The sequence below is a fragment of the Heteronotia binoei genome, chromosome 1 (genome assembly GCF_032191835.1).
Source record: "Heteronotia binoei isolate CCM8104 ecotype False Entrance Well chromosome 1, APGP_CSIRO_Hbin_v1, whole genome shotgun sequence".
Classification (NCBI taxonomy): domain Eukaryota; kingdom Metazoa; phylum Chordata; class Lepidosauria; order Squamata; family Gekkonidae; genus Heteronotia; species Heteronotia binoei.
The window spans coordinates 251,992,810-252,005,790 of NC_083223.1; the positions used below are offsets into that span (position 1 = coordinate 251,992,810).

Sequence of the window (12,981 nt, forward strand, 5' to 3'; positions counted from 1 at the left end):
GAGGCAATAGCCTCAGTTCAACACCCCCCTTGCAACACAGCAAACCAGGGCTTTTTTGGTAGAAAAAGCCCAGCAGGAACTCATTTGCATATTAGGACACGCCCCCTGACACCAAGTCAGCCAGAACTGCATTCCTGAGTTCCTGTTCAAAAAAAGTCCTGCAGCAAACTATGTCAGACAACCTGCTGCATGGCCTGTGGAAAGGTGCTGAGGCTCAGGTTGGTTCTGCTCAGTCTGCATTTGCTCAGCAGAAAAGGGAAAGCGCTTGGCTCATGCTCAGCTGAATCCTTGACTAGATGACTGCATCACCTGTATCCTATGGCACTAAGCCGGGGTGAGGAACCTTTTTTCTGCCAAGGGTCATATGGATATTTATAACATCATTCGCGGGCCATAAAAAATTATCAACTTAAAAAATAGTGCTCCACCAAGGGAGAACAATTCAGGCCAGCAAAATTAATGCAAATAATTGTTTTTCTATTTGAAGTCGTGGGGAGAGCCTAATCTGGCACACACACACCTGGCCCTCCGCCAATGCATAGGTCCAGGGCTTTTTTGTAGAAAAAGCCCAGCAGGAACTCAGTAGCATATTAGACCACATCCCCTAATATTAGCATATTAGGTCACACACTCATTAGCATATTAGCCCACACCATCTGGGATAATCAAGTGCAAACTGAACTGTGACAGTAACTTTTCCAGGCCCTGCAGCAATTCTGGTCGGCCAGCCAAGCCACAGGGAGGCCGCCACACAGTACATCTGGGCCCTGTGATTCCTGCCTGGCCATGGAGAGGCTGCTGCACAGTGCAGCTGGGCCCCACAATCCTCGCTGGCCAGCCAGGCCCCAGAGAGGCTGCCACATGGCTCGGTTTGGCCCAGCAATCCCCGAGGGCCACCCCAAGTGACCTCGAGGGCTGCATAAGGCCCTTGGAACAGAGGTTCCCCACCCCTGCACTAAGCCCTCATTCACTCCAAAGGCAGCTCCAGGTCAGTGGATGGAGCCACTCACTTACCACCGCAAGATGTCAGCAATCTGCATCTCCCAGTTGGCAAAGGCCTCCTTGCGAGACTCCAGGGTACAGGGGTCCTGATCTGGGCTGTGGTTGGCAGCGCCAGGTGAGTCCACCTGCACAGCAAAGGAGAACTGTCATACCTGATAACAAGCTTCCCTGCTTCCCTCCCTCCTTCCCATCATAGAATTGGAAGGTACCTCCAGGGTCATCTAATTCTAGTCCAATCCCCTGCACAATGCAATAACTTCATAGATACCTCCCCTCTCCCCACATACATCCCCAGTGACCCTTGCTCCATGCCCAGAAGATGGCAAAAACCACCAGGATCCCTGGCCAAACTGGCCTGGAGGAAAATTGCTGACTGACCCCAAAGTGGCAATCAGCATTTCCCTGGGTGTGTAAGAAGAGGTCACAAGAACTAAGCACCGATGCAACCTTTCCTGCTCTCCTTCTCACGATCTGCCTAAATTCACAGAATCAGCATTGCTGTCAGATGGTCACCCAGCTTCTCTTTAAAAACCTCCAAGGAAGGAGAGCCCACCACCTCCCGAGGAAGCCTGTTCCGCTGAAGAACTGCTCTGTCAGGAAGTACTTTCTAATCTTTAGCCAGAAACTCCTTTGATTTAATTTCAACCCATTGGGTCACGGTTCAAGGCTAGGTCAACTGCAAGAGCTATAAATCCAAGCCTCCCCTCAATTTTCACATCTGCTTTCAGGCTTTTGGGAATTCAGTCTAAGCATTTTTTTTAAAAAAAATGTTAAGTTAATTTGCTGAATATTTCTTGACTCCTCTGGGGCCCTGAGAATCTGCTGCAACCAAAGGCCTCCATCCACAGCAGAGCGATAACACTGGACCCTCAGGCACAGCTAAAGGGCTCCTACCAACCTGGTCCCAAAGTTGTAAGGTGCTTCGGCTGCCACTGGCTGCAAACTCTTTGTTTTGGTCTTTTGGGTCCAGGTTCTTCCCTCTGGAAAGGAAAGAAGAAGATATTGGATTTATACCCCGCTATATACTCTGAATTTCAGAGTCCCAGAGCGGTCACAATCTTCTCTACCTCCCCCCCCCCCACACCACAACAGACACCCTGTGAGGCAGGTGGGACTGAGAGAGCTTTTACAGCAGCTACCCTTTCAAGGACAACTCCTGGGAGAGCTATGGCTGACCCAAGGCCATTCCAGCAGCTGCACGTGGAGGAGTGGGGAATCAAACCTGGTTCTCCCAGGTAAGAGTCCACGCACTTAACCACTTACACCAAACTGGTTCTCTCAAGGATACTTTAAAGCAAAAAAGAGGAAGAATCTCTCCCTCTCAAACTCTTCTGCCAGAGCTGAGGACAGACCTGGGGAACCTAAGCTCACAGTTCCCTGCCCCATTCTAACTGATCAGACATGCATAGGTGCACACCCAAGAGCAGCCTTCTTATATTTTTGCTCTGACTGACCCATTTCTCTGTTCAAGAGTCCCACAACTGTCTCCTGTGACCTTTTTTTTTGGGGGGGGGGGAAGAAAACCTTGTAGGGTTTGGGTAAAGGTGGGGTGTCTCTGGCTATTCACCACTCTGACCTGGCTTTCTCCAGCTGTTCCCGGAGCAGAGCCATCTCGCTCTGGAGTGCCTCCAGCTGTTTCTCCTTTGCCTGCAGTTTCTCTCGCAGGGCACGCAGCGCTTCTTTGGGGTTACATGAACCATCTGTGGCTCGCCTGGATCCAGGAGCATGCACAGGGACCGTGCCTTGTTTCACCTGCAGAGGGCAGCAAACATGTCACCGGCAGGCTGGTGCCACCCACAGGGGGGGAATTCCACACCTTCCCCCAACTTACCTTGAACTCCTCCAAGTCCTGCTTCAACTTCCTCAGCTGCTGCTCAGCCCTCTCCTTCCCTCTCCGCTGCTTGGATACTTCATTCATTAGACCCTCAATCCGAGCCTCCAGCTGCAGGGGTTGAAAGGGGAGAAGACGCCTCAGCCTCTGCCAACCCCACTGGGACCCAAGGTCCAAGCCTCCCTTGGAGAAGCTTCTAGAATCACTAAGCCCCTGGAGGATAGGCGAGTGACCCGCTTCCTGTCCTGAGGAAGTCCCCCTTTGTGGCTTTGAGTAGGGTCTAACTTGAGCCATGTACAGTTCTGTGTACATTTCTGGTCTCTGTATCTTAAAAAGGACACAGCAAAGCTGGGAAAAGTGCAGAGGAGGGCAATGAAGATAATTAGGGGATTGGCGCACCTTCCTTATGAAGAAAGGCTGATGAGTTTGGGACTTTTCAGTTTAGAAAACAGAAACTAAAGGGGGGGGGGACATGAGGTTTATAAAATTATGCACGGGATGGAGAGAGTTGACAAAGATAATTTTTCTCCTTCCCCCAAAATACTAGAACTCGTGATGGGCATCCAATGTAACTGATGGGCAATAGGTTTAGGACAGACAAAAAGAAATACTACTTTACACAGAAAGTGATTAAAATGTGGAATTCAGTGCCAGAGGATGTAGTGATGGCCTCAGGGATAAAAAGCTTTATAACAGGATTAGATAAATTTATGGAGGATATCAATGGCTACTAGCCATGGTGACTGAAGGGAACCTCCCCATTCAAAGGCACTAAACCTCTGAATCCCACAGCCAAGAGGAAGCATCACAGGGAGGCCTCGGCCTCTACGCCTTTTAGTTGGCTGTCCAGAGGAATTGTTTGGCCACTGGGTGAGACAGGATGCTGGACCACTGGTCTGATCCAGCAGAGCTCTTCTTCTGTTCATGGCCAACTGCCAGGGCCTAGAGATCTCCTGGAATCACAACTTTTCTCCATACTAGAGATCAGTTCCCCTAGAGAAAATGGCTGCTTTGGAGAATAGACTCTACCCCACTGAGGTACCTCCCCTCCCCAAACCCTGCCCTCCTCAGGCTCTACCTCCAAATCTCTAGGAATTTCGTAATCTGGAGTTGGCAACCCCACATGAAGGCTCAGCCTTGCGATATTAACAAAAACTGACCCGTGCCCATAAGAGCTGTCCAAATTCTCCCAACTCTCCAGGCCATGTTATCCCTCTGGCCCTTTTTAAGAGCTCCCTGAGACACAAAGACAGCATTTCACTTCACTAGGTCCCCCCCAGTTGGGGCCCATGCAGCTACCTCCTTGCGGCCACTCTCAGTGCGGGCAAGTTCTTTGCGCAGTCCTTCCACTCGCCGCGCTGCAGATTCCTTCTCCTCTTGGCGCTCCCGCAACTGCTTGGAGTGTCGCAACAGCTGGGCCTGCAGTTCCCCACACTTGGCCTCTGCTCGGTGTAACTCCTGGGCCGTCTCCTTCTGCCGGCATTGTTCTTCTCGCAGCTCCCAAGCCTGAGCTTGCATCTGCTCTTGGGTCTCAGCCAGCTCCTGCCCCAAAAGAAAGGCAGTGCACAAGTGGATCAGACAGGCTCCACCAGACAGGTTGTTGCCTTCAGACATCTGGGATCTGGCTTCACTGGGGCAGAAGTTGCCAGTGACTCTGAATTTTGCCCAATCTTAACATTTTGTTTGGTTAAAAAAAAAAAGGTGGCCTTCATTGTTGAGAGGAATTTTTTTAAACCAGTTGTCACCTTCATTTACCACACAGACTCTATGCGTGATTACAGACTGGCACTTTGGGCCAACTCAGAGACGCCTCTAAAATTGACCCAAAAAAATCCTTCCAAATGGCAACATCTGCTGCCCATTCTCATCCTTCTCCACCCTGCCCTCCAGCCTCCAGAGAGTGGCTCAAAAAGGTACCAGAGAGTGGTTAAAAAAACTACCGCTTTGGAAGTGGTAGCAAATTTTTAAGCAATATGCCAGTCATCTCTTTGCTATCTGGAAGCAGCAGGGCACAAGCGAGGCACCCTGGCCTGTGAAACCACCAAGCCCCCCAAGCTGCTTCTGGCTTTTTTTCTTAAAAACTGTTGGGAATTGGTGGTGGGGGGGAGCAGTCTGGCTTCTCTGGAGGTGCCCAGCCACCTTGCAGACGGGATGCAGGCACATTGCTGGGGAGCGTATGGAGGCTTCGGGATGGCTCTTTTTCACCTGGCCCGATTTGGGATGCCTCCCAACCCCCCCAAACTGCCCATCTGTAAGCAGCCTACAAATCCTTTCCTGTAGCTCCCTGCTACCGTTTCCATTTCCTCCCTCCCCATCCTCAAAAACCCTTGTTCTTCTCTAGCAACTAAAACATGGCTTTTGATCCTCTAGAGGGAGTGAAAACACCCCCATGTGAGGCAAGTGGCAAGGCTTGAATTTCAGGTCCTGTTCTGGGAAAATGGGAACATTATTCTCCTCCTCGAGAATTCAGAATCATAAAGCCATTTGCACTGGAAAAGGCCCACTTAGTTAGAAATAGGCACAATGTTATCCCCCTTGCAGAATCCTGTTGGCAGAGGAGGAAGTTGGGGAAGGTCCTGCTAGCTTGCTAACCAGAGCTGAATACCATCTGAGTTAGGTTTGTTTTCTCCTCTACTTGCAGGTATTTAGCCTGAGAATGGGGTATGAGCCAAAGGGCAAACCCCAAAGGGTTCTTAGGTCTTAGCCTGAGGATCTTGGCCTGGGGCCAGCCCAGTAAATCAGGACCCATCCAGGATATGTTTGTTTTCACTGTTTCATTAATTTAAATTATAATTTAAATTGGTGGTTTTGTTTTGTGTGTGTGGGGTAGAGAATATCTATAAACTACCCCATGGTGCAGAATGGTAAGCCACAGTACTGCAGTCCAAGCTCTGCTCACGACCTGTGTTTGATCCTGGCAGAAGCTGGGTTCAGGGTCAAGGTTGACTCAGCCTTCCATCCTTCCAAGGTTGATAAAATGAGCACCCAGCTTGCTGGGGCTAAAGTGTAGATGACTGGGGAAGGCAATGGCAAGCCACCCTGTAACAAAGTCTGCCAAGAAAACATCATGATGTGATATCACCCCATGAGTCGGTAACAATTCCGTGTTTGCACAGGGGACTACCTTTACCTTTTTACTTTAAGTTCCTTTGAGGAGAAAAGTGGCACAGAAGTACTTGATTAAACAGACAATGAAGTTGGGTACCCAAAGGTTGGGTGCAAATGAAAAATCCATTTTAAGAAATAAATTAAACAAACTATATGCATTCATTACAAAGTGTGCTAAATGCATACTTTGAAAACAGTAGCACAACCTGCCCTTGAAGTGGTGAATATTTGAACTAAGAAGTCTTGGATCTATAGAACCTAATCCAATTTGATATGTCAAGGTTAAAATCCCATAAAACAGAACCAATACTTCAATACATCTAGATTGGTAACCTGAACCACATTAAAACAGGACCAAACATATTTCAGCCTCCAGGGCCTTCCTCAGTGGTCAGATCTTTGTTTATACATGTACACTGCGGCATATAAACAAGTGTTAGTGCCAAAGCAGATTGATTATAAGGCATTCCAAATGTCTTGTCTTGCAAAAAATTGGGTTTAACTGTCAGCTAAAGGTTGATACATTATACAGAGGTGGAATTCTAGCAGGAGCTCCTTTGCATATTAGGCCACACACCCCTGATGTAGTCCATCCTCCAAGAGCTGACAGTAGGCCCTGTACTAAGAACCCTGTAAGCTCTTGGAGGATTGGCTTCATCAGGGGTGTGTGGCCTAATATGCAAAGGAGAATTCCACCCCTGGATACATATATGCCCACTCTGGGAGCTTTAATAGCTGTGATCAGAAAGAACTATTAAACCCACATTCCTTGGATGTCTGTGCTTAAAAGTGAAAGAAAACCCTCACACAACCCAATTCTTTTATGACAGTACAGTTCTTACAGCAAGCCATGGCTCCCAATACCTGAAGGACATCAATCTTCTCCCGCTCCAGTATCTTCAGTCGCTCCTCCAAAGTCTTCACCTGCCCTGATGCCACCCTGTCCAGGTGCTGCCTCTGGACCTCTGCAGTCTCCAGACGATTCTCTGAAAAAAAGGAAAGAGTGTCTATGTGCCCAGGATACTATCTAGAAACCTCCTTCCAGCTACAGACCCCGGTCCCCCGCTACTTGCTGTGCAGCAACTAATAAAAGGTAAAATAACTAGTGTTATGGGACAAACCCAGATTAAATACAAGCTTTTTGACGGAACTCTGTTTCATCAGAAAACAACTCCTGTGAAACTCAAAAGCCTATGTGAACCTCAGCTGGCCTAATAAAAAAGAAGAGTTTTGCTCACTTCTTATCAGCAGCTGACAGCCCATGCCAAAATTGATTTCCTTAATAAAGGGTCCACATTCCCTGATGCGGAATCCCTAAGGCAAGCCTTAAACCCAGATACGGCACCATGCAGCACTGAAAGCAATCAGATCCCCACTGTGTTTACTAGATGCCCCAACAGCTTTAGGACAGAAACTAAGCCCCCACCTCACCACTCTAGCATGGGACTTCTGTGCTTTGAACAGCTGCATAAAAGAGACAAATTCCACTTTGCCCATTACAGTGGATGGAGAAACAGCCCCTGACAACTCTTCTCTATTGTATCCATTTGCTAACTGCCCAGGAAGGAGGGCACACCCAGCCTGCCAGCACCTGCCAACTGTTTCCGCAAACTCTCCACCTCGTTCCGGAGACTCCTGATCTCAGAGTCCTTAGCTGGTGCCCTGGAAGGTGATTTTGCCAGAGAATCTGTGCAGGGAGTCAGAAGGTGGAAAAACAAAGAGAAAGAGAGAAAAACCCGGAACATTAACTCTGAGAATGAGTCAGTGATATGAATGCGGAGGGTTAAATGAACCAGATGCAAGCTAGATTGAGTGGCCTAGCCAGCTCTGCAGCTGCCACTCATCTCAGCCCCTGCCAGAAGCCCCTCCTCCACTGGACGAGGCAACAGGTGAGCCAGCAACCATCACTGGCTCTGCTGGCCAGGTCTGAACCAAGAGACTATGCAGTGCAGGCAGTGCTGGTAGAGCTACTGGGGCTTGGTTCTGCTTGCTCCCAGCAGCCAGTGACCCTTCAGAGCAGTGGCTCACAGGCAACATTCCCTGTAAGTTATATGGCCAGTCCACTCTTGTGAATGGCCATGCCCCTTCTGAGCACCCCCATCTTGGAATGAAAAGATGGCAACAAGCTGCTGTGATGCTCAGCACCAGGATCCATGCCCTACTCTCAAGAAGGTAGTTGGAGAAGAATGAATTATTATGGCAATAGGAGACGCCTCTCTAGAACCACTTAAATCCTAGACGTATGGCACCTAGCAGCATTTACACTCTATGCATGCTCCAAGCCACTGCTGTTATTATTACATTGGCTGTGGTCTGGTGAGAACTGGCTGAAGTTAGGTCCAGAGCCGCTGGGCTCCTGGCTTCTATTCTTGGAGGTCTCTACAGGGGCTGGGAAGCCCTCTTCTAGAACTCACCTTGCAGCTTATGAGCCAGATCCAGCTTCTCGCGTTCCAGGGTCCGGATCCTTTTCTCTAGACGCATGGAGCTGGAGCTGCTGGAAGGGGAGGCTGGGTGCCTCTCCAAAAGGGGGCTGTGGGGACAGGGAGGGGTCAGCACCCTATCCACTTTGGCACACAACTGGTACAATTTCCACAGACAGGCTCATGAATAGCAATAAAATGGATTTGCAGAGATTTGTGTTTATGTGGTTTGGCTTTCTTATTGCCACCACTAAGCGGCAGCCCACAAAAGATGGCTTCATTCTATGCGGCATGAATTAATCTGGCTCAAACTGGGTCTTCTGTTCTGTATTCACAGTCTCCAAAGTGGATTAAAATCCTCGCTTTACTAAAACCACATATTTGGGGTCCCAGTATGCAGATTAGCACACTAAGAAAACTGGGTGACCCAGAACTAATCACCCTCTCAGCCAAGGGTCTCCAATGTGGTGCCTGTGGGGCTTTGGTTCCCACCAACACCTTTTAAGGCACGTAGAAAGTGCTTATAGAAAGTGGGTGGAGCTAGGTGAGGTTTTGCCCAGCAGTGAGTCTGATTGGCTGGGCCTATTTATAAGGAATCAGAGCTTCTGCCTGAAATATTGAAGAGGTACGTATCGCCTATCTCACTAGCGTTTTGTGATTGGCTCTGCCTCCTGTGGCAGCCATTTTGAGATTCCGCTCACTGCCTTGTGTCAGAATTCCAAAGGTGCCCTCAGGCACAAAAAGTTTGAGGACCCCTCATCGAGCCTATGCCTACCTCACAAAGCTGTTGTGAAAATAAAATAGGGGAGGAGAATGAAATGTTGTATGCTGCTATTGGAGGAAGGGAAGGATAAAACCAGAATTAAAATAAAATGTGCACCCATTCAGCCCTACCTCAAAGAGTCAACAAAATGGAGAACCCCTCTCTTCCTCCACAGCTCTTTAATTCATGTTTAGGAAGGGGATTCCAAATAATCCATACTATGGAAAGTGTTAAATTGTCCACATTAAATCGATTTAAAGTGGAGGACAAGCAGGAGATCATCACATGCATGTGTTCTATAAGAACGCCCAGGTTCCTTCCATCTAGCCTTGCACCTTGTCTCCAGCAGTGGTTCAGCCTCCTGCTTTAAAGATGTCCACAGGCAGGTTGTGAAACGAACAGCCCCTCTTTTGTGGTGCACCTCACAGCAGCTGCTATCTTCAGGCTTCGTCTTTGTTTTCAAAAGGATTCAGGAGGTTTGGGTTCCAGTCCCCACTCTGCCCTCAGGCTTGCTAAGTGACCTCAGGCCAGGCACACTCACTCTCTCTCCACCTAACCTACCTCACAGGTCGTTGTATGAATAAAATAAGGAGAAGAGAACCGTGCATGCCGCTTTGAGCTCCTTAAGGGAAGGGCGGGATTTCAAAAATGTCCTTGATAAATAGATAAATTAGTTATAGTGGCTAATAGCTCTGGCTAGGCCCCTCCTCTTCCATGAATTCATCTAATTGCTTTTTAAAGACAACCAAGCCAACATCCGTCACCACACCTTATGGCAATACATTCTATAAATAAATTATGCGCTGAATGAAGCACTCCTTTCTCTCACTGGTCTCAAACCTTTCTCATTTCTCCCTACTACACCAGGCAAAATTTTATAACTATGTCTTTGTTCCCACAACAATAATCTTTTCTTTAAGCTAAAGAACCCCTGGCACTGATCCGGATAGCCCAGGCTAGCCCAGTCTCATGAGATCTCAGAAACTAAGCAGGGTCAGCCCTGACTATTGCTTGGATAGGAGGCCACCAAAGGCGGCCAAGGTCACCACACAGAGGCAGGCCATGGCAAACCACCTCTGTACGTCTCTTCCGTTGAAAACCCCATGGGGCTGCCATAAGTCAGCTGTGACTTGATGGCACTTTTCAACAGAGAGCCACTTTGGTGTAGTGGTTAAGTGCGCAGACTCTTCTCTGGGAGAACCGGGTTTGATTCCCCACTCCTCCACTTGCACCTGGTGGAATGGCCTTGGGTTAGCCATAGGTCTCACAGAGTTGTCCTTGAAAGGGCAACTTCTGGGAAAGCTCTCTCAGCTCCACCCACCTCACAGGGTGTTTGTTGTGTGTGTGTGTGTGGGGGGGAGATAAAGGAGATTGTGAGCCACTCTGAGACTGATTCAGGGTGGAGGGCGGAATATAAATCCAATGTCTTCTTCTTCATTATAGAGTTGCCAACTCCAGGTTTGGAAATACCTGGAATTTTGAGGGTGGAGCCTGGGAGAGTAGGGTTTAGGGAGGAGAGGGACCTTGGTAAGGTATAATTCCATGCAATCCTATCTTCCAAAGCAGCCATTATCTCTAGGAGAAGTGAAATAAATTTTTGATTCTCCACTCCTCCACATGAAGCAAGCTGGGTGACCTCGGATCTGTCTCTCAGAACTCTCTCAGCCTCACCTACCTCACAAGGTACCTGTTGTGGGGAGAGGAAGGGAAGGCAATTGTAAGCTGCTTTGAGACTCCGTTGGGTAGCAAAGAGCGGGGTATAAAAATTAACTCCTCTTCTTAAATAAATAAATGTGTAGACTGGAGATCAGCAGTAATTCTGGAAGCTCTCCAGCCCCGACTTGGATGTTGATGACCCTAACCACTAAAGAACCCAAAATCCTTCAGCCTGTCCTAATGAGGAAGGAACTCCAATCCTGCATGTTTCCACATGGGGACAATTCTCTGTTGTGTACGCACTGAGGAATCACTGCAGCATCAGCAGAGCGTCCTCACAGGGGGTATCCTCCATGTTTTCTTCAGTATCCCCTCATGTCTGCTATCCCTCCCATACCACACCATGAGGGCTTTTGGCCAATTTTTAAAAAACACTGGCAGTAGCTATTATACTAGGCAGCTGCCAGTTTTTTAAAAGCTGACCAAAAGCTCTCATGTGCCACAGGGTGGAGGAATAGCAGGCATGAGGTGACATAGAGTGCAAATGGTGCCAATGGGAGCAGGGAAGTTCAGAAACATGGACTTTCCTATCTGCATGAGGGAGGGAGTGAGGAACAATGTGTGTGCACTGTCCAAAAATACCTGTTCTTGTCTGGTAGAATCATAAAATCATGGAGTTGGAAGGCCATCTAGTCCAACTCCCTGCTCAATGCAAAATCAGCCCCTAGAGCATCCCTGACAAGTGTTTGTCCAGCCACTGCTTGAAGACTGCCAGTGAAGGGGAGTTGTGGGCATATTTTTTAATTCCACTCTTGAACAACTCTTACTGTAAAAAGGTTTTTCTAAATATCCAACCGACACCTTCCCACCCTTAATTTAAACCAATTATTGCAATTCCTCTCTGCTGCCTACAGGAGCAGCTCTGTGCCCTCCTCTAAGTGGAAAAGGAAAGGTCCCCTGTGCAAGCACCAGTCATTTCTGACTCTGGGGTGATGTTGCTTTCACAAATTTTACGGGGTGGCTTGCCATTGCCTTCCCAAGCTGGGTACTCATTTTACCGACCTCGGAAGGATGGAAGGCTGAGTCAACTTCCAGCTTCCGCCGGAATCGAACTCAGGTCATGAGCAGAGAGTTCAGACCACAGTACTGCTGTTTTAATCTGTGCCACAGGGCCGCATTTCTAAGTGACAGACTCTCAAATACTTCAAGAGAGCAATCATGCCCCCCCCCCCAAAAACCCTCTTCTCCATACTAAAAACTCCAAAGTCCCTCTGCCTTTCCTCTTACAGTTTGGTCTCTGGTTAATTTAAAAGATTCATATAAAGGATTTATATAACATTATATGTATTTATATAAGGGAATGATGATTCTGGCCTTTTCCTCAGCCTTTTCCCTCAGAAGGCCCAGCATGAAGCTTTGCGGCTGCCACTACTCCACACTGAGCAGATGTTTTCAAAGGCACAGGTAGATCTCACTTCCAGGGAACAGGGCTGGCTCTGCCATGAGGCAAACTAGACAACTGCCTAGGGCAGCAGCCTTCTGGGGGTGCCAAATTGGGTGCCCCCATGTGACTTGGTGATGTTATCAGTGAAGGGGGGGGCAAAGTTAGCCTTGCCAAGGTGCCAGACAGTCTAGAGCCAACCCTGCCAGGGAGGGGCAGGAAAGACCCATAAAATCATTGAGAAGGAGATATGTATGTGGCAGACAGAAGGAAAAAAACTGGAACTGCACTCACCCCCCAGAAGTGAAGGTGAATCCAACGAAGGGAAGGTGGTGGCCAGAGAACGCAGCATGAGACACTGGCGGCAACGTCTCCTGGAAGAGTGGAGAGGAAAGGAAACCTATTCAGTGGGGTCTGCTGCTCTTAACATTTATGAAAAGGGGGAGGCAGGCAGCTTCTTTTGGGGTTCCTGCTTCCTTCTGAGTATCCATTCATGTAATCAAAGTGGAAGGAAGGTAAGAGACAAGTGACAGTGAGGGAATTTTATCCCCTGTCTAAACTTGGCATTGCGAGTGGCTGGTCTGCTCTGACCAGCCCTCGTGGGAAAAGATCAGGAGTCATTTCGTAGAAAAAGAGTTATCAGAGCTCATTAGCACAACTCATTTGCATATGCCACACACCCCTGCCATCACCGGAAGGTGTACTAAATTATATCAGTTCAAGGAAAAGGAAAGGTCCCCTGTGCAAGCACCAGTCGTTT

The 12,981-nt window shown here is 48.5% G+C and overlaps 1 protein-coding gene across 1 annotated transcript in view; it reads right to left on the reverse strand.

Annotated features, from left to right (window-relative positions):
* The window catches only part of CDC42BPG (CDC42 binding protein kinase gamma), a 67,679-nt gene that overhangs the window by 17,534 nt on the left and 37,164 nt on the right, over positions 1-12,981 (reverse strand). The window contains exons 9-17 of the mRNA XM_060250239.1: positions 12,516-12,595; positions 8,356-8,471; positions 7,533-7,628; positions 6,806-6,927; positions 4,133-4,375; positions 2,834-2,944; positions 2,573-2,754; positions 1,901-1,982; positions 1,015-1,127 (exon numbers count right to left, since the gene is read on the reverse strand). Coding sequence (XP_060106222.1) covers positions 1,015-1,127; positions 1,901-1,982; positions 2,573-2,754; positions 2,834-2,944; positions 4,133-4,375; positions 6,806-6,927; positions 7,533-7,628; positions 8,356-8,471; positions 12,516-12,595 — 1,145 coding nt within the window. The remainder of the gene's footprint in view (positions 1-1,014; positions 1,128-1,900; positions 1,983-2,572; positions 2,755-2,833; positions 2,945-4,132; positions 4,376-6,805; positions 6,928-7,532; positions 7,629-8,355; positions 8,472-12,515; positions 12,596-12,981) is intronic.